Here is an 18,148-nt window from a genome sequence, read left to right on the forward strand (position 1 = left end):
CAAGACCATAAGAACTTGTCTCTGAATAGTTTTCACTAGCAAGTGTGTTTAGATATCGTTTCTTCCCTCCCTCTTTCCGCTGTGGTGACATTTGACTGCGTGCATTATTGATAGCCAGTTTTTTTTCAGTGTTGGGAGAGCATTTTACTAGCAGTTCAACCAAGAAGAACAAACAAACTCTTTGAATCCTGGTTGCTTTATAGAAATCTTCAGTCTTTTATGAGTTCAGCTCACTTCATAGCACTGCAAGTCCCCTGATCCTTTCCAGATGGCTCTCCACGTGGGCCACTTGAGACATTTCTCGCCTACAGGGTAACTGGCCTCTGGAATTCTCCTACCAGAACTTCCTCCTGATATTTGTGCTGTTACGAAAATAGCTCTGCTAGCACTGAGTTAGTGAAACAGGAATCACTGAGAAAGCCCAAAAGGGGTTGGATATGTGGAAGTAAAGAGAGTATCTGGAGTTGCTTTATGATAAATTAAGAAAGGGTAACAGTAGGGAAGAAGCTTCTTTGGGAAGAATGATACTACCACATTTCAAGTAGCAATCAAAGGTGATAATTCCCTCATGCTAAAAAAAAAATACTCTTTTTAATTGTGCTTGAGTTATTGATTTTAATACAGCCAAAATGAGTTGCAAAATGAGTTCTTGGGTGATAATAACCACTTCTTTTACTAATGGGGAAAATTGCTAGCAAGGGACTGGATGCATTATAATGGAATATGATCTGTCACTGCAGGATTTCTGTCACGGGCAGGTGATGTGGCCCCCATTAAGTGCCCTTCAAGTAAAAATTGCTGAACCAGGAAAATCCTGTAAACAAGTTTGTCAGGAAAGCCAGCTTATCTGTGAGCCTTCCTTCTTCCAGCATCTTAACAAGGACAAAGCTCTGCTTAGGTAAGTACTTAAAAGCACGAACGTATTATTTGGTCTCTTTTTATTGCACTGGTTTTTGCTACACATGAAGTTTAGTGTATGAATTCTGTGAGAAGGGAAGGTGGGAAGAGAAGTAGTGTCTGTTTGGCAGCAGCAAGCTGTGAGGTTAGCTGTTAGTCCTTCGTAGCAGTGGATGGTAGAAGTTATTGCTGTGTTGAGAGCACCATTCCACGTAGCATGTGTTTTTGCAGTGAGTACAGCACCGAGGCCCAAAACTGACGTCTCTTCCTTCCCCCCTCCATCTCCTACATGCGTGCGCCATACAGTGCCCTTTGATGTTGGGTTGCTTGCACTGATCAAAGATGCTTGTGCTGCAGGGATTGCAGATGCCAGAACTATAACTGTTTGGATGGACCCTTTGCAGCCCTGGCTGAGCAGGTGCACTATTCCATAGCTTTTGCCATATCCTTCTGAGAGGTAGTGAACTTGCATGACTCTTAACACTAACCATAACTGTGCTCAGTCAGCTGGGTCAGGAATGAAATGCATTTTGTTGCAGGAAATAGAATTCTGTACACATTGTGTGATTTCTATCAGTCGTTCACATGATTTTAAATACAGCACTTATAAAGTGTTGCTTTTATTTATTGAGCTCCCTCTTTGGTCACAATTAACATGCATATTGAAACATCTATATTCATTGGCAATTAGCAATTACTGTTTCTGCAAACCTTTTTGTCACTATTATCCTAGGTAAAGAATTGTAAGCCCTTGTACATTAGAGGTATTAGTACCAATTTATAAAGCTTACCAGCTATGCATTAAGGAAATTAATATTGCTTTCAGGTGCTGTCTCTTTAGGAATATGTCTGTGTTCCTTTCAGAATGAAAACAAAGCACTCAAAGCTGGGCTCCAACAAATGGCTGCTAGGGAGTCTGCGTCCTAGGTTTTCTATCTCCACTTTTTGCTAAATGAAATTGTAGAAGATTTTTATTTTTGTATTTTGTTTAAAAAGTTGTAATTTCCAGTGGAGTTCAGAAGCAGCTCATGTAAAAACTTTATCAGGCTTCTTTTCTAGCTGTCTAGACAAAATTATAATTCTGTGGGGAAAAAAAAATCTGTTAAATGCTGAAAGCTACCAATGTTTCCAGAATAAATGAAAAACAAGCCTCTGCTGGAATTGCTACCCTCATGCTTACGCTTTGTGGTCAGAAAATGGCAACTCGAATTTTTTTTTTTTTTTTTTTTTTTTTTTTTTCCAGCTAGCTAGCGCTAGCTGGTTCCTTGGAGCAGTGGGTCCTGCTCTGACCAGATTCCGCTGTAACACGGTAGCATCACCTCATCCTCGCAGTTTGGCTGACCGCATCTTGAGCTACCCAGGGCTGCCTGGCACAGCGTGGCTTGCCTGGGGAAGATCCCTGGTGAAATCAATGAGAATATCTTCTGATTTCAGATTCTTTGGTATTGTCTTACTAGAAATCCATGGTGTATTTAAATATTACACTTTGGGGAACAGTCAAAAGCATTTTTTTCCTTCTTAACTTCTTTCATTAATCTTTAGGAAATGGAGTAAAGCTGAAAAGACTGTACTGCCCTCTGCAGAGAGAATCTGCGCAGGCAAAAAGAAATGAGTGTCATGTTCTGGAAATCTGCAATTCTAAATGTACTCGATTTAGGATGTAATATAGCATTTTATTTTTAGCGAGGAAGGATGAAAACTGTACCAAACTCCTGTAAACTCCACTGTGACTTAGATCATGTGCTTTGCCTTTTAGGCATAATATCGAATGTCTCACCATGGAGTCTGCAAATGATATTCTGGTTCCCTCTTTTGATGGAAGAAGGAAGCACTGTGTTTTCCAAGGTGACCTCTTATTGTTCAGCTGTGCCGGATCCCACCCAACGCACAGAAGAATCTGCCCCTGCAGAGACTATATTAAGGGGCAGGTTGCGCTTTGTAAAGACTGCCTATAGCAGCAGCAGAGCTTCTTTTGAGTTGAGGACAACATGTAAGTAGTTTTGAGAGGAGCTACATGTTACTTCCTGCACTTTTGTCCAGGTTTTTCGCTGCAGGCAGAGCTATCATTGCTGGGCAGAATTATCTACTAAGAGAAGAGGGATTCATAATAAACAGCTAACTGATCTTTTTTTCCTGTAAGAACATTTGCAGTGTAACTCTTCAGATTCCTTCATCTGTTTGCAAAGAGAAATGAGTTTCATGTTCTACAGTGATTTGAAGATGACTGCACAGAATAGTTTGTAGAAAATTCCAGACCCATCAACCTCCTTCTTTTTGTTGGTTGGGTGAAGTGTTTTGTATTTTTTTAATGAGTTAGGACATCCCCCATCATGGTTAGCTAAAGGATCTCAACTTCATTCCAGTAGAAAATTGAAAAAAGTGTGCTTGAGGGAGGGGGGTGCAGGGGAGGAAGGACTAACATTTTATTCTAGGTGTACTGTTTTGGGTACTGCTTTAGCTTGAATGGCTATAAAGTGGTTTACTTCACAAGAACTCAGAATCACAAGATAGCTCCGTACCCTGTTATTGGGTTATCTGGGCCCAGTTCTTTTTTTCTTCCTTTTTTTTTTTTTTTTTAATCTTTTGATACAACAAGGTATTGTCTGCATCACAGCTGCTGCATCAGCGCAGTCTAAACAGAGAGTATCGTGAATGAGCAAATAGGCAGTTGCCAGCATGTGACACATCATCTTGGTGACTCGACAACTGACTAGGGTTGTGGCATTCTTCAGTGTGGAAAAGCTACAAAAACATACTGCAGTTTTCAGAATGGACTTGACACAGTTTACTGGTCCCATTTAGAGAGTAATCCTTGGAATTTGCCCATGCTTCTGTTGTAGTCTGTCTACTAGAAATACTGTGTGAAGCAAAAAATGTTCAGCATCATTGGAGCAGTATTATCATTAGAGCCTCAGTTTGCTACAGCTTCCAGTAGTTAAAGTGTTGCTGAATGACATAGAAAGGTTAAACTAAGCTAACTATAATTATTGTATGGTAGAAATGTAAAATGTCTTCATAACTAGCTAGGTTTTTAAAGAGAAATTTTTTCTGAAGAACAAGTAAGAGGAGACAAACAACTGCTAAGAAAAGCATTGATCAATCTCGTGGGTTCTTTGACTGTTTTTCTGTTTTGGGGGGGTGTTTGTTTTTTTGGGTTTGGGTGGGTTTGTTTTGGTTTTTTTTTAAGCAGGCACACCAGTTTGAAAATTTAGAAAAAAACAATTCAAGAGTTTGGAATTCAAATCAAACTTCATTTTTTTTAGAGCAGCAAGTTGAATTTTCTAAACCGCCTCCTTTTTATAGAGGTAATTTTTGTTATTTTCAGCAGAAGGTGGCATGCTTGAGAGCACCATTTGTAGTCAGCAAATGATATGCTAAGATTAGTGAGAAACAAATCTGCAGTATATTTTGAAAGCAGTCATAGTCTGCAGGTTTACAATTTGGACGTGCTCGGATCATACTGGAAAAAATCTCAAATCAACATGAAGGTTTTTTTCCTAAAGATTAACAAACATTACCAGGTAATAGTGAGAAGCATAGACATTTTAAATTTTCCTTTCTTGGATATATCTGGTTGGTTCCGATTTTTCTTGTAACTGGCATTCATTATCTGTGTGTGAATATTGATGTATCTCTTGACCTACCAAAGACCAAGCAAGGGAAATGCTATTTAATTGTGGATCAAGACAAGAGAACAGAATAGTATACATTTAAAGTTTCAATTTAAAAGCAATGAATTAGCTTTTTCAAGGTTTTTGTTTCCTGCCTCAGCACTCCTGACGGTGTTATCCTGTAACACTCCGTAACATTGCTGTGGACTACTAGGGAACTTAGTCCTGAGAGACTGTTGAGTATCCAGAAAGGATATGTGGGAGCTGTTGAACAGCAGGGTCACCAGTAACTGGGTTGTGATGATGATAAAATCTGCTGTATTTTAGAGTAATTTTCCGGAAACAGAACAGCTGGGTTCTATAATGGGAGGCAAACTTTTTGTATGAAAAGAAAACAAACACAAACTAGTATGAAAATCCTTACTGTTAACCATAGCTCAGCATTTGCTTCAGTCAGCGCAAATGTAGTTTGCAATAGTTTTAATACCCTGGAAAAGCTGGGGGAGGAGGATTGGAAATGGGTCTGAGCAGGCGCAACAATTTGTTTTGTATTTATATAAAATACTCCCCGCATACCTGTGCATATTTGTGCAACTGGAAAACCCTGCGTATTAAAATGTATACACTTATACCTGGTGCTGAAGGTAACGGCAAGAGCAGAATTTGCCTTTACCTGTTCAGCCTGAGGTTCTTCAGGCAGGAATTTAGTTTGGAATGAGGTATCACAGAATTACGTCAGAAACAAAGATTTGTATGTGTGCACTTAAAGAATGCAAAACACGTAGTTTTTGCTATAGTGTAATTCTGTGCTGTAAATACATATTTGCTTGTCCCCCCCCCACACACACACTGTATGGTCCACATGGCATACTGCATTTTATTTTGCCTCTAAACCTTTAAAGATGGGAGGGTTTGGGTATTTGTTATTATAAGATTTTCTGGTCTAGTGCTTTGCTCAGTGCTAAGTTTGCCTTTACCACAGCAGGAAGAGTCTATTATAAGCTCTGTTCTTTTCATGCTGTAGCACTGTTTCTTTCTAGTCTACTGAACTGAATTACTGCATACTGGCAAAAATGAAACAGCAAACACCAATGGCGCTTGCATTTCAGCTGGGGACAGAACATCTAAATTGGCTTCAGAATCAGTTGGGTCTGCTCCTATTTCCACTGGAATCTATAGAGAAGACTCATTAATCTTAAAGAAAAAAGAATCAAGACCTATAATTTGATAGGCTTCTATTATTAATTTTAAACTCTCTTTTCAGAAGAAATACTACTTTTATGAAATACAGCTTCAGTCTCAATTTCTGTAAAAGGAGACTATCATATGAGAACTGTATGTGCATAAACTTTGTGAACATTACTCACCAAACCCAATATAGCACTGCCCCATCACAGAGCTGTGTTTGTTCGTGCATTGGTAAATTAGTGAATCCCTCCGCAGATAAGCTACTCAGGCAAATTCATGTGGGACTATTTAGAAGTTTGAATGATTTACTAAAACGTATAATATATATCCACATTTCAGGATAGAGGGCAGCCTTCTGACCAAGTTCCATAACTATTTTCCTTCCTCATTAAAGAATAAAGGTGTAGTCCAATTATTGCACTTAAACAAGGATATTGGAGATGGGACTGTGCTGCTGTTTTTCAGTCTGACAGTAAAGCTTGCAGCTTCCTTTACTTAGAAATCAGGTTTTTGCATGACTTGCATTTGAATATATTGATCAGCGATTGATGGGAAAAAATGTCAAAAGTTGAATATAAAAACATTTTACAAGCTTTTAAACATATCTCTCATATCAAGACATTCTTTGTTTTAAAATTTTGTATTTTTGTATGTGACCTAGTTTTTTTCAAAAATCTTGTTCCTACGAGATTAGAAAACTTGAGAGAAGCATTTACATATTTATTAAAATTAACATAAAAGGCTTGCCTTTGAAAGGTAAAGTTGGTAAATACACACTGTTTAAAAATGCCAATAAAAACCTCATTTATTTCATATATGCAAGTTGATTTGCACATGTATAAATAGAGTTGCTTTTTGCATTTTTTGCTTAGTTTCTATGTTTCTTTTTGTAATTTATAGTTGCAGCTGTGTGTTCACTTGTTTATATCAGATTATGTTTCTCCTACAAATATTTAATGTTTATGTGCCTTTTTTTACTTTCTTTGGGGTTTGGATGGGTGTTTGGAATATGGACACTGTCTGAACAAGTATAATGGAACACTAATTACAGGTAAAAATAGTGCTTGATGACTATACAGCTTAGCGGTATGAGTTTTGAATGTTTTTAAGTAGTGGGGAGATCTGTTCTAAAAGAATAAGGTAGGGGTTAATAAGATAAAACTATAACTTTAATAATTCTTGCAAAACATTGCTTCTGCAAGCAAAATACCCTGTACTGAGTATCTGCAATTTGACAGGAGAGCTCCTGCTGGGATGGGATGTCTGTTTAATGACCAGAGAGCAAACTAAAGCTGTTAGGAGACAATGCTAACAGAAAACCTCTAGAAACAGCCATATCTGATTTGATCAGCAGGAAAATTGAAGATCCACATTAAAGTTTGGGAGGTGTTGGTTTTTCGGATAAAGATGTCTGTACTTGGAAGAGCACGGGACGATTCCTGGTGCTACCAGGAGAATATAGTCCTTTTATGATACCTGAATTTACGACTCTCGGTGGGGAGGGAACTCTGGATATTCAGCTTATTGCAGATGTTTTTCTTTTTAATGCTACTACTTTTCTGCAAGAAGAGTATTTTGCAAAATAGCTGCTGATCAGGTTTCAGTTGGAGATCGTGGAACGGGGTTGCGGACAGAGCCAGGACTCTGTGTCTTCCCCGCTCAGCTCTGCTCCCAGCTACTTGTGCCGGCTTTTGCAACTTGCTTATTGACAAGCATTCAGACTTGCTGAAAGTTTCTGTTGATATCAACCGCACATCAGGTTGTTAGCCCATGTCTTCCCTCCTCACTTAATGTTGTACTATTATCCTTTAATATCCTCATCGATGTCCTTGGTTTATCCTTGATATGAAAGACATGCCCTCCCCCCTCAAAAATGAGTGGCCTGTCTAAATTACAAAGATGTTTTACAAGCTTGCAGCACTTTTCACATAAACAAAATCCAGATTGCTTTCTCAGGTATGCATTTTGCTCATAGTGCATTTCAAGACCAGATTTTGCTAGTAAAATAAATTAAATGGGATGAATCAGGCTGGATACAATCTCATCCAAGTCTAATTAACTTCATAACTCCCACTGGCTTCAGTGATAGCAGAACTCCTCCATTAATTTTTCTTCAAATTAAAAAAGCAGCTCTCCCTTTTTAATAAGTATAAAGCACTGTATCTTACAAGATAAAGACCAAATGCTTGCAAGTTGTATTGTACACATATCAGCAACCAGTTTTGCTTGCTGTTACAGCATATATCATCTCTAAGTTGATGTTACTTATTATCAAAGTATCAGTTGAAAACTTGGTTAAATAGCTGTTCAGTCTACAGTTTGGAGTTGGATGGGTGGGGTGTTTGTTGTTTTGTTGTTTGTTTTTTTTAAGAGACTATCAGTTATCAGTTTCCAATTTCCCAGTCTTTTTTCCAGGGGTGCTAACATTTTGGCATGGCTATTTCTTTGTGATGTTTGCCCTACAGCTGCTATGCCTTCAACTTTTGACTTGCGATCTCTTTCCATTTGTAGTTCTCCTTTGGTCCCATCATTTTAGGGACCGCTGTAAAGTCGAGGAGAACAATGCACTGACAGATGTATGCTTTCATTCAGGCTGAAAAGGCCAGGGACAGATAAGGTTTCATGAGATACGCTTTAATAATATTGCTGTAAATGTAACAACAAAACGTATTGTTTTATGGGCAGTGACTTAAATCTCGTCTTCATATTTTTAAGCAGCTCTATAGGTTTTTTTTTTAAAATTAGTTTGTAATTTCCAAATATTATATTTAAATGGAATGTGTAAACAGCAAACTCTGTGTATCAAGTGTAAAATGTTTACTGTAGGAATGTGTTGAAAATACCAGGGGCTGAACCCCAGAATGCCTCAGATGTGAGGCATCATTCATGTTCTTTCTTCCAGGGAAAAATAACAAAGTGCAACCATTGCCAATGTGTCTTGCTTTTATAGCTGTAATCCCTTACATATTCATATAATTAAAACCAATAGTATGCTTTAATTCAGCAGACCTCTCTCAACAGCACTAAGCCACCTGTTTATTAAATGGGTAAATAAAATGAGGTCCTCAAAGTTTTGATAAAATGAGTAATAACTCCAGCTGCCACACACAGAAACTGCTTTAAAAAAATTCAGTTGCAATCAAGTGAATAATACCCTTCTCCCTGCTGGGACGCTCGGTGCAGGTGCCATTTGACTAAGGTGGGCTGTGCATGGGAACAGAATTTGTCACCTTGCGTAAGGGCTTGCAGATCTGAAGCATTGTGGACCCTGCTGTCCTCATGTTCCACAGCAATGATAACACGCGGCTGCTTCTCTGTACAGGAAAATGTGTCTGTATTGCACTGCGCTGTCCTAAGTGCAAATCCTAGCCCTAGGTCAGTGCTGCTCCGCTTGTGGCCGGTCACACAGTAGAGGCTCGGTCATGCGGGAGCCAGCAAAATCCTTGGCTTTCAAGAGAGCATGTAAATAACGCTATGGCATTTACTGGAGCTATCCAGGCACTTGGCAAAGTGCATGCAACACGTCCTGGCTCGGATTCCAGCAGCTGCAAAGTAGTTTGAAGTATCAAATAGGTACACGATAAATCAAGTGAAATTGCTGTCTGAAGGCAGTTAATTTTAATAGGGTTATACCCAGAAGTAATTTGTTATATTCATTAACAGGTCTGTTGCAGTACAGTGACAGTGAAAACCATTTTTAAGAAGTCATGGTTTTATTTGGTTTTTGCAAAGGAATACAGCAGAGGAGGAGGAAATGGCAGTTTTTGCCAGAGGAAAAAAGAATAAATTTTATGAGAAGAGGAAAGTTACCCTGAAGATTCTAAGAGAGCTAAAAGAAAAATATAAGGGAATATTTACAAAGCTGATTTGAGCTTGGAGAAGTTGATCTCCCTGAGCTTGCTAGGCTGATTGTTGCAGGGAGGTCCTCCAGAGGGCAATTTGGGGCAGCTCTTTGGTTTCTAGTCTGAATCATTCCCTGGAGGAGTCTCTGTCTCTGTGGGAGAAGGGGGTCAAAGTCTGATTAATCCCTGTAGCACTGTAAATTGGGGGGGGGGGGGAAGCCTACTGAAATCTGTAAAAATAAAGATTGCTGCTTTTTGCAGATAATAATTTGGAGTCAATGAGAGTTTTTATGTGTACATGAGAACTTCAGGGTCAGGCTGGTACTATGTGTGTTTGGCTTGAATTCTCTCCTAAAAGGTTGATCCTTTGTTTTATTTAAATGGTTGTGTTCCACTATATTACGTTCAAGCAGTTTGATTCAGAAAGAACAGAACATAGTGGTTCAGATACTGTCAAGTTACTGGGGTTCATTAGGATGGGATTTTTTTAATTTTTTTTTTTTTGAAAAGTAAATGTCTGTACTTTAATGGCATAGAAAAATGCTTTGTTTTCACTGTTGTAGAAAAAAACTAGGGAGAACTTTATTTTTCAATAAACCTTTTTCTTGTGTGATTTGGATTTATGATTGCTTTGTGCTTAAATGGGAAGTCTGTCAGCTGCCATTTATCCAAAATGGTGTTTGTGTGGCTTATCCTTGCAATTCTGCAGCTGGGGATTTCTGTTGCTGGCCCACCTCTTCAGAGGTGGGCATGAACAGTCCCATCTGCCCACACCTTGGCCATAAGAACAACAGGCAAGTAATTCTCTTTTTACTATGTTTTGTTTTAAATGCAAGTTGGATAACGGATAAAATCAAGGTTCATTTTAGGAGGGCAGTTTTGCCACAGCAGTAGTTAGGAATTCTTGGTTTCCTAGAAGTTTCCAGCACACAGGGAAGACTCTGGAATTGCACAGTAGCACACAGCTATACAAGACTTACTGGTGCAATACACTATGGAGTTCAAAACCAAAAGCTATGTTGTGGTAAAATAACAGCTTTAGAGAGTGTTGTCTTTCAAGGTCCAAGTTTAAATGCAAAGAGCTTGGGTGGCTTATGAAATACTCGCATATGGAACAAGAGATCAAGCGTGAAACTTTGGACTACGTGCCTGCACTGCTGCAGTCAGCATCGCTCCCACGCCGGGTTGAGGTTTCAGCAGCTGACAGCAGCTGGTGCTGCAGGAGCAGCCACCTGAGAGGTGCCCCGGAAAGTCTCTCTGCCAAAATCATCTGAGAGATAGTAACTTGTGTCTTAGGGGGAGTGGAGTGTGTGTTCAGTGCACTTGATAGGTGCCACATTAAATCACCTTGCAGGTTGTAAACACATATATCAAAAAAGACGTACAATTTAAATGTCCACAGAGTGAAACTTCTTATACGGAACTGTCGGTTTATTTCAGTAGCACCCATTCTGCTGAAGGGCTCTCTCTGCCCACCTCAATTTTTGTTAGCCCAGCCAAGACTGAGGGAAGGGTCCTCTGTTGTCAGCTTCTGTCTAGGAATTTTGAGAGGTTTCGATGGAGGTGTCCAAGAGTAATAGAACAATTAATGCGGGAGCAGTATGCAGTAGTAAAATGAATAGTAAAAAACCCAACCAACAAACCAAAATGAAGACCAGCTCTTTTTTATCGGTTCAAAAAATGTCCACTTGTAGCATAGTTGCTATGTACTTTTTAAAACTAGAGAAGCAACTGCTCACTTTCTTACCACAGTATCTTTTTCCAAGTTTGTTGTATGTTGTTTGTTTTTTTTTTTAAATGTGGCCACACGTAACTGAGTACTGTAAAATCAGAATAGTACAGAAGTCAGTAACTATCAACTTGGGATCCTTTTTATTTTCCCTATCTCAGTTAACAACACACAATGCTGGTAAGCAATAGCATAAATAAAAATGTCAAACCGAAGTGGGAAGGTGAAGTGCCTGCAGGTTGGGAGAGGGTTTGTGACTTGGGTTTGCATATCCAGTTGTCCAGTCTATTCACTAGCCAGAATTACGAAGTTCAGTGCATCGTGGCTACACATGATGGTTTGCTGCTGTGCATTGCTGGCTGTGCTTCTGCGAGAGCCTTTTATGACTCTTTCAGTGAGGTGAAGTACGTGAATATCCTTCACCACTCGTCCCTTTTGATGGGTATTTCCTTGGCATGCTTCACCTCAGATTAAAATGGGTGAGAATTTCGTTGGTTCTTAGTTGCTGTTCAACATACCACAATTCCCAAATGTTTCCTAACATCAAAATGAATTAGTGGAGGACACTGCTCATTCAGTCCCTTGTTCTGGTTATTTTTGGAAATGTTTTCCTTCCTGTTTCATTCCCCTAATTACTGTTCAGCTTTGACATTCTAAGGAGACATCTGTAAAATGGTGAGCAGCTAGAGTCAGATGTGGGCTGTGTTGCAGTCACATAATGGAAAAAAAATGTATGAAAATTGGAACTTGGAATAAAAAATTACACACGCCGTGCAGCTGTATTGGAAAGATCATTGGGAAGCTTAAATACTAAATACTTCAACTCTCACACACTTAGACTGGCTTCAGTCAAGCTCCATCTGGTAGAGAGGCAACAGATGGAAACATTTTGCTGGGACTTTGTGCTGCTCTCAAAACCCTCACCTCACACTCAGACTTCCTCGTCAGCGTGCAAGAGACGGAGCATCCCGGTTTACTGCCTTACAGTGCCCCATATTTGTGTTTATGCTTGTTGGGCCTTGCACATTTTATTATTTCACTGATTATGGCGATTACATTTAACTAAAACCCTGGTAGTACATCTTTGTTGCCAAAAAAATTGGATATTGTTTGCACTGAACAGACTCCAGATGTTAGGTCTCACTGTATGTCCTGCTGTGTCTTGTGGACCCTTGGCTCGGAGGTCTTTCCTCCCAGGAGACTTGCTGCAGGACCTCGGAGGAGCGCCGGCTGGCTGAAGGCATCTGCCTCGTGCACCTTTGTGAGCACGCTTGCGAGGAGGGAAACTTCAAAGCGGAAAGTGCTGGACAAAAGTGCTGAAACAGTAACACCACCTCGAAAGAAAATGTACCCAGGCGTGAGCCTCTGGTGTTTCAGCAAGTAACAACTGTTGCTTGCAATGTAAGTAATTGGTACAGTGGATCTTTGAAGTGAAAGCTGCTAAATCACTGGAGACCCCTCTTAGCTTTGATTTCCTCCCTGCCTCCACAGGAGGGACGAATCAATGTGATTTGCCCGAGGCCACACTGCAGGTTTGGATTCTGCTTGATGGGTCAGCCCCTGTACAAGGAGGTTGGTATTTGTTGTCACTTAGAGTAGGTGTCCTTTACTCCACTCTGTGTTCTGTGGTGAGGTGAAGGGTGGCAATCCTATAAGGCCCGTGTCATCAAGAGGTGAGTTCAGAAGAATACCCGGTTGGTGGCAACAGTGTGAGCTGACAAAATGGGATGTTTCCGAGTTACTTGCCAAACTACCTTAGAAGAGAGTAAGCCCTTCTGCGCAGGCTTTGGATAAAACCTACTTGCAGCCTCCCTGCATCGAGTGTTGGTGCCTGTGTCAGTCTCTGCTGGACCCGCACACGGAGGCTTCTCTGATCTTCTGCTCTCGCAGTGAGCGGGCTGGAGGCTGCCAGAGGAGCAGCCGTGCTGACTGGAGTGGGTAGCACCAAGCGGGTACAAGTCCAGAACCATTCAGCGCTGCCTCAGGTACCGATCTTGTGGCTGAAAGGAAAACATCAGCTCCCAAACGTGGGAGGAACAGGGGAGGGAAATATCCCTGGGTTGTCTGCTATTTGATTTAATCATGCTCTCCAATTGCGTAACGTGGACCCACAGGCCAGGCCTCAGGAATGTGTGTTTGTGTGCTACTCCTGCTTAGTTACTGCTCCACGAAAAACACAGCCACAGGCTCTGCGATGGGCTTTGTCACAGCACCACTTGGTGGCACTGCACCTGACGCAGACGAGCAGCAGGCTCTTGCGAGCAGTGGTAAGAAATTACAGGTGCTGTGAGCACAGCAGAACGCTTCCCATCCAGAGCCTGCAAGTAGGGACATCTACACGAGTCTCTGCATCCCAGGGATAATTGCCAGTCAGTTAGCTTCAGCGTCTCCTTATGGCTGGTGCTGCAGAGGCAGCTTGCTGCTATCGTGGCCTTCTGTTTGATACTCCATTCTCAGAGACTTCAAAAGAAAATGTGTAGTAAAGACATTTCTTGAGTATGAATTTGACTGTCTAGGAAAAATGCATTGCCAGGTTGGGAACAAACAGTCCTGCTTTGTGTATTATTAAGGTTAATATTTGTCTAGTGACCTAGCTTCTCCATGAGCTGCCCCACAAGAAGGGATGTCAGAAATGTCTACACTTGTTCCCAGGCAGCTGGGACTGGAGCAATGCAAACAGTATTATTAGCAGCGAGGAACTGTGTGGTACGTTCCCAGATGCAGGTACACTTAGAGCTGAATTTGCCCACGTCTGAGAAGCTTCTTGTCTGGGGTCTTTGCTTCAGGTCCATTTCTGGAACATCATTTTCAGCAAGGAGCTTCTTTTGAGGCTCCATTTTTCCACCATGGTTGGATGATGCTTGTTTATGGCTTACCTACTATTGCTAGGAGTGCAATAGGACCAAATCAGCAAGGGATGTTAGTCTAGCGATTTCTTGATGACAATCTGGGTTCGAAAAAATCTGGCTTTTAGCGAGAAATGGAATATTATCATTATCCATCATTAAAATACACTTCATGGCCACCTGGTGTATGCAGGGCATTGCTTGGGATTCAAGGCTGCAGCTGGTGTAACCCTTACTGTGAGAGTTTTTGGTAACTTCCTTCTTTGCTGAACAGTATGGCCAAATTCAAAGCATCTGCTCAGATTCACAGTCATTTTCAGGGATTAATTTGCAATTCCGAGTTTGGCCAGACTTTAATATTAAAAGTGTCAGTTTGCAGTCTCTGTACTGGCCAGTGCTGTTCCTTGTATGACCACTGAAGTTCCTTCCCTGTGCACAACAAAGAGCACGTGGCAGCGCTGTCACGCTTCTGCAGCCTCTGACCACCAAGCAAAATATCATCTTGGCCAGTGCCAAGTTTCAGGTGAATTCATCCAAGTGCTTTTGAGCTATTATTTCAGCTTTTGAAAAGTCCACTTTCACTTAGCTTAGCTGGAAGCACACTTGTTATCTCATAGTTAGAAAAATAACTGGCACAGACATTTAATAAAGAAAACTAATACAGAAAGTTACCTTTGAGGTGGCTGGCAGGAGCAGACTGTCTCAGTAAACTGGATGAGCAGGTATTTTCTTTCCTGTTGTCATGTACCATACAAAGTCTCCCTGATGCTAGCTGGCTTCACCAGCATGTATTTGCTTTCATTTCTGAGTGTCATTATTTCCTGTCTTTTTCCTTTTTAAGTATCACAAGTATTTCAGTTATTTTCTTGTATTTACCTGCTAATATCAGAAATGCTTTGAAGCACCTGTGGTAACTGAAAAGTTTCTGCAATTGCTTTGAATTGATCTGATAAGAAAAAGTATGATTATCTTGTTTAACCACATCTCCTTTTCAAAGGCTACGCGGCTGGACTCTGTGCTTACAAACATCCTCTACGAGCATTCCCCAGTTCCAGAAAGAAGTATGAAACTTCATTTACTCTGTTTACTCAGATGCTTTGCTTCATGCGTGAACACATCGGTGTAGTCCTATGCACCTATATACACTGAGCATTTTAACAGAATTATTTCATGTGTGAGCTGGGTGGTGGTTTGAATGTCCTACATACTTTCAGTGGTCTAGGACTTCTGTGTTGCAAGGGTTACACTAGGAGTTAAGTATCTTGCCGCAACCAATTACGCCTTCTCACTTTCCTTCAGAAGCAGTTGGCACTGGGCTCTGCTACAAACAGGCTCCTGGAGCGCATGGCCCTGTGGGGCAGCACTTTTAGTAGTTCCCAAGTGTCATCCTAACAACTAGCAAGTAATAAAGCCCCTGGAGAGGCGGAAGAGGGTAAACAGTACTAATAAAACTAACGCTACCATGAAATGTCTAATATAGCTATGCTCAGGCTCTGGTTCTATGATGCTGAGGCTGAAGATGCTTGACAAAAGCTAATCAGCAGGGAAATACCTGTTCCACAGCTCACCTCAGGGAACTCCGAGTTAGAGAAGCAGCATAATGGGAAAATATCAGGACTAAGTGAAAGCAAAACAAATAAGGACCTTGTGTAGGAAGAAAGGGTCTTGGGGTGGTATTTGATATTCAAAAATCCACCTGTGATGAGTACAGTAAGACTCCTATACTTCACAGTCTTTCTGGAGTCCTTGCCGAGTGCATTTATGAAGTAGCTCCTTTGTCTTGTTAACCATTGTACTTAACTTTCATCTTACTGCTGAGTGACATGATGATCTCTAACATCATCCTGTGACAGCAAGGCACAAGCAGCATCAGCACTGATAGCAACAATATTATAAAGTTTGCCTACAAATATTTGTACAAATTTACTTGATCCGAAATATGTGTAAACAAACTATAGCAGGAGAACAAAATTCATTTTGCCATAAAGAATTTTCTCTTTCAAGCAGAACAGTGTCCTCCTTCCAATATTGTGTACCTCATACAGGCACTGTCAGGCCAGTGAAACCTTTGAGTGGTCTCTTCCTACACATATCAGTTGGAGTTGGCTTTTACTCAGGATCCTTAAGGATCTGGCTGAGAACTTGCTAAGTGGCACATGATGGGAAATACAGTTTTAGCATCACAAGGCACCAGTAAAAAAATCAGTGTCCCCACTGTACATCAGTCACTGAACAGTCTAAGCGTACATCCCCTCTAGTTTATGTAGTCTGTTGTCGTGTAGCTAGAAATGGGCATTTCTAGCTACTTGGCTACTTACCGTGCTCCTATTTCAAACTCTACAGTGGACTGTCTATTTTTTTATCGACCTGTGATAAACAGAAGCAACAATACTGGTTCTGTGTTGTGAAAACCAACCTGGAATATATAAAATAAAGAGAAAATGGCTATAGCCAGAGAATCCAGTTTAATAGGCTGCTCTACAGGAAGACTTTGTTCTATGATACATTCTGGAAATAGTTTTCAAATGTTACTTACAGATACTGTATAAAATAGATACCAGTTTTATTGATTATACATCAAGATTCTTTGATAATTTAACCTGCTATTAAGTAATATATAAGATGTGTGATGGAAGGTGAGCAACACTTTACAGGACAATCTAAATCTAATAAATAGATCTGTATCTCACCAGATTGAGCCACTGCTGTGCCATCCTCAGACTACAGAGCAACCACAAACTCACACACGCTGGTACATCTGCATATAGTATAATAGAAGATGAAAATCCCGTTCCTCAAGCAGCCCCTCTTCCTTGCACGACTTTTTGGCTTTGGTCTGTACAGTAATACTGTGTGTGCTTGTTTGGTCCATGCAAAGCTATGAACAGTGTCTCATTAAGAAAAAAATAGAATTTAAATTGAAGAGGTATAGTTTCAGTTAATTTAGGATTAAAATGAAGTATCTCTCTGATCACAGAAAGGTTTGTACCTGCTCTTTCTGTGCGTCTATTTGAACGGGGGGAGGAAGTAGCTACTTAAGTGTTTTAAGCAACACACTTCTTGGTGTCCAGACTCTACATAGGAACTCTGTTAGCTGAAGAGGTTAGCAAGGATTGTACTTCTGTTACAGCATGTGTCTGGGAAAATGCAGGCCAGGGGGAAAAAAAACAAGATCTGAAACTGGCACTTCTTTACCCACAGGCTTATCACACCATTAAGAACACTTTCACTCTGGAATATACAACATGGCAGCTGGGTTAGAACTGCAAACTGCATGTTTTCTATTGTCACAGGAATCAATAGCATACTTGGAAAAAAAAATGCTGCTGTTTCGCTGAATTGCAAGCAGTGTGCACATATGCCAGTTTTACAGAGAGATTTCCCATTAAAACAAACGTCAACAAAAACAGACCACGGGAAACAAACTGCATATTTAGTAAAATACCATTGGCACCACTTGCCAAAACGTACGATGCTGTAGTTTTACAGTCCTGACAGAGGAGAGGGTGTGATCTTCACTCAAACATTTCGTAATGGCGCGTTTGCCTTACACGGGGTATCATATCGATAAGCAACCTGCAGGGGAAAGCACGAGAGTGTTGATGCAGAGACACAGGAAAGCCCTGGAACTGGGGTGTTCTCTTTGCTTATAAATATTAAGTTATTTTATGCATTAAAAAGAACTCAGATGTAGTAACAGCTTTATCTTGCTTTCTCTTGATTGGAATGAATTCTGCCCCACAATTGATTCTCCCCAAAAGGGAGAGTAAAACAAACTGTGTGGAGAGGGGCTCTCCCCTCTGGACGCAAGGCTGCATGGAGAAATGGAAATGCACAGCAGCAGTCACTGTAGCTGGAGAAGCCGCGGAGGGATTAGTGGGGAAGGCACTGTTGTAGCAACCTGTTTCACACCAGGCTGCTGTAAGAAGGTAGCTAACAGTAGAGGAGAATTACGGTAGTTTCACAAACTGTAATCAGGTAGCTGCCAAAATAGAATTTGGTTTTAGCCTTCATTGTGTCTCGGTGACACAATGG

At 40.7% G+C, this 18,148-nt stretch overlaps 2 protein-coding genes across 5 annotated transcripts in view; one reads left to right on the forward strand and one right to left on the reverse strand.

The window, feature by feature from the left end:
- MGAT5 (alpha-1,6-mannosylglycoprotein 6-beta-N-acetylglucosaminyltransferase) overlaps positions 1 to 9,742 on the forward strand; it is a 137,337-nt gene extending 127,595 nt beyond the window's left edge. For 3 of the 4 annotated variants that reach the window (XM_075512574.1, XM_075512576.1, XM_075512577.1), the window contains exons 16-17: positions 741 to 898; positions 2,654 to 9,742. In XM_075512574.1, the coding sequence (XP_075368689.1) occupies positions 741 to 898; positions 2,654 to 2,852 (357 nt within the window). In that variant the 3' untranslated portion in view covers positions 2,853 to 9,742. The remainder of the gene's footprint in view (positions 1 to 740; positions 899 to 2,653) is intronic. The other variant, XM_075512575.1, reaches the window with a different exon arrangement.
- A 7,886-nt stretch (positions 9,743 to 17,628) lies between these two features.
- TMEM163 (transmembrane protein 163) overlaps positions 17,629 to 18,148 on the reverse strand; it is a 100,109-nt gene continuing 99,589 nt past the window's right edge. Inside the window, exon 8 of the mRNA XM_075512579.1 lies at positions 17,629 to 17,689. Coding sequence (XP_075368694.1) covers positions 17,629 to 17,689 — 61 coding nt within the window. The remainder of the gene's footprint in view (positions 17,690 to 18,148) is intronic.

Source organism: Mycteria americana, chromosome 9, assembly GCF_035582795.1.
Source record: "Mycteria americana isolate JAX WOST 10 ecotype Jacksonville Zoo and Gardens chromosome 9, USCA_MyAme_1.0, whole genome shotgun sequence".
Taxonomy (NCBI): domain Eukaryota; kingdom Metazoa; phylum Chordata; class Aves; order Ciconiiformes; family Ciconiidae; genus Mycteria; species Mycteria americana.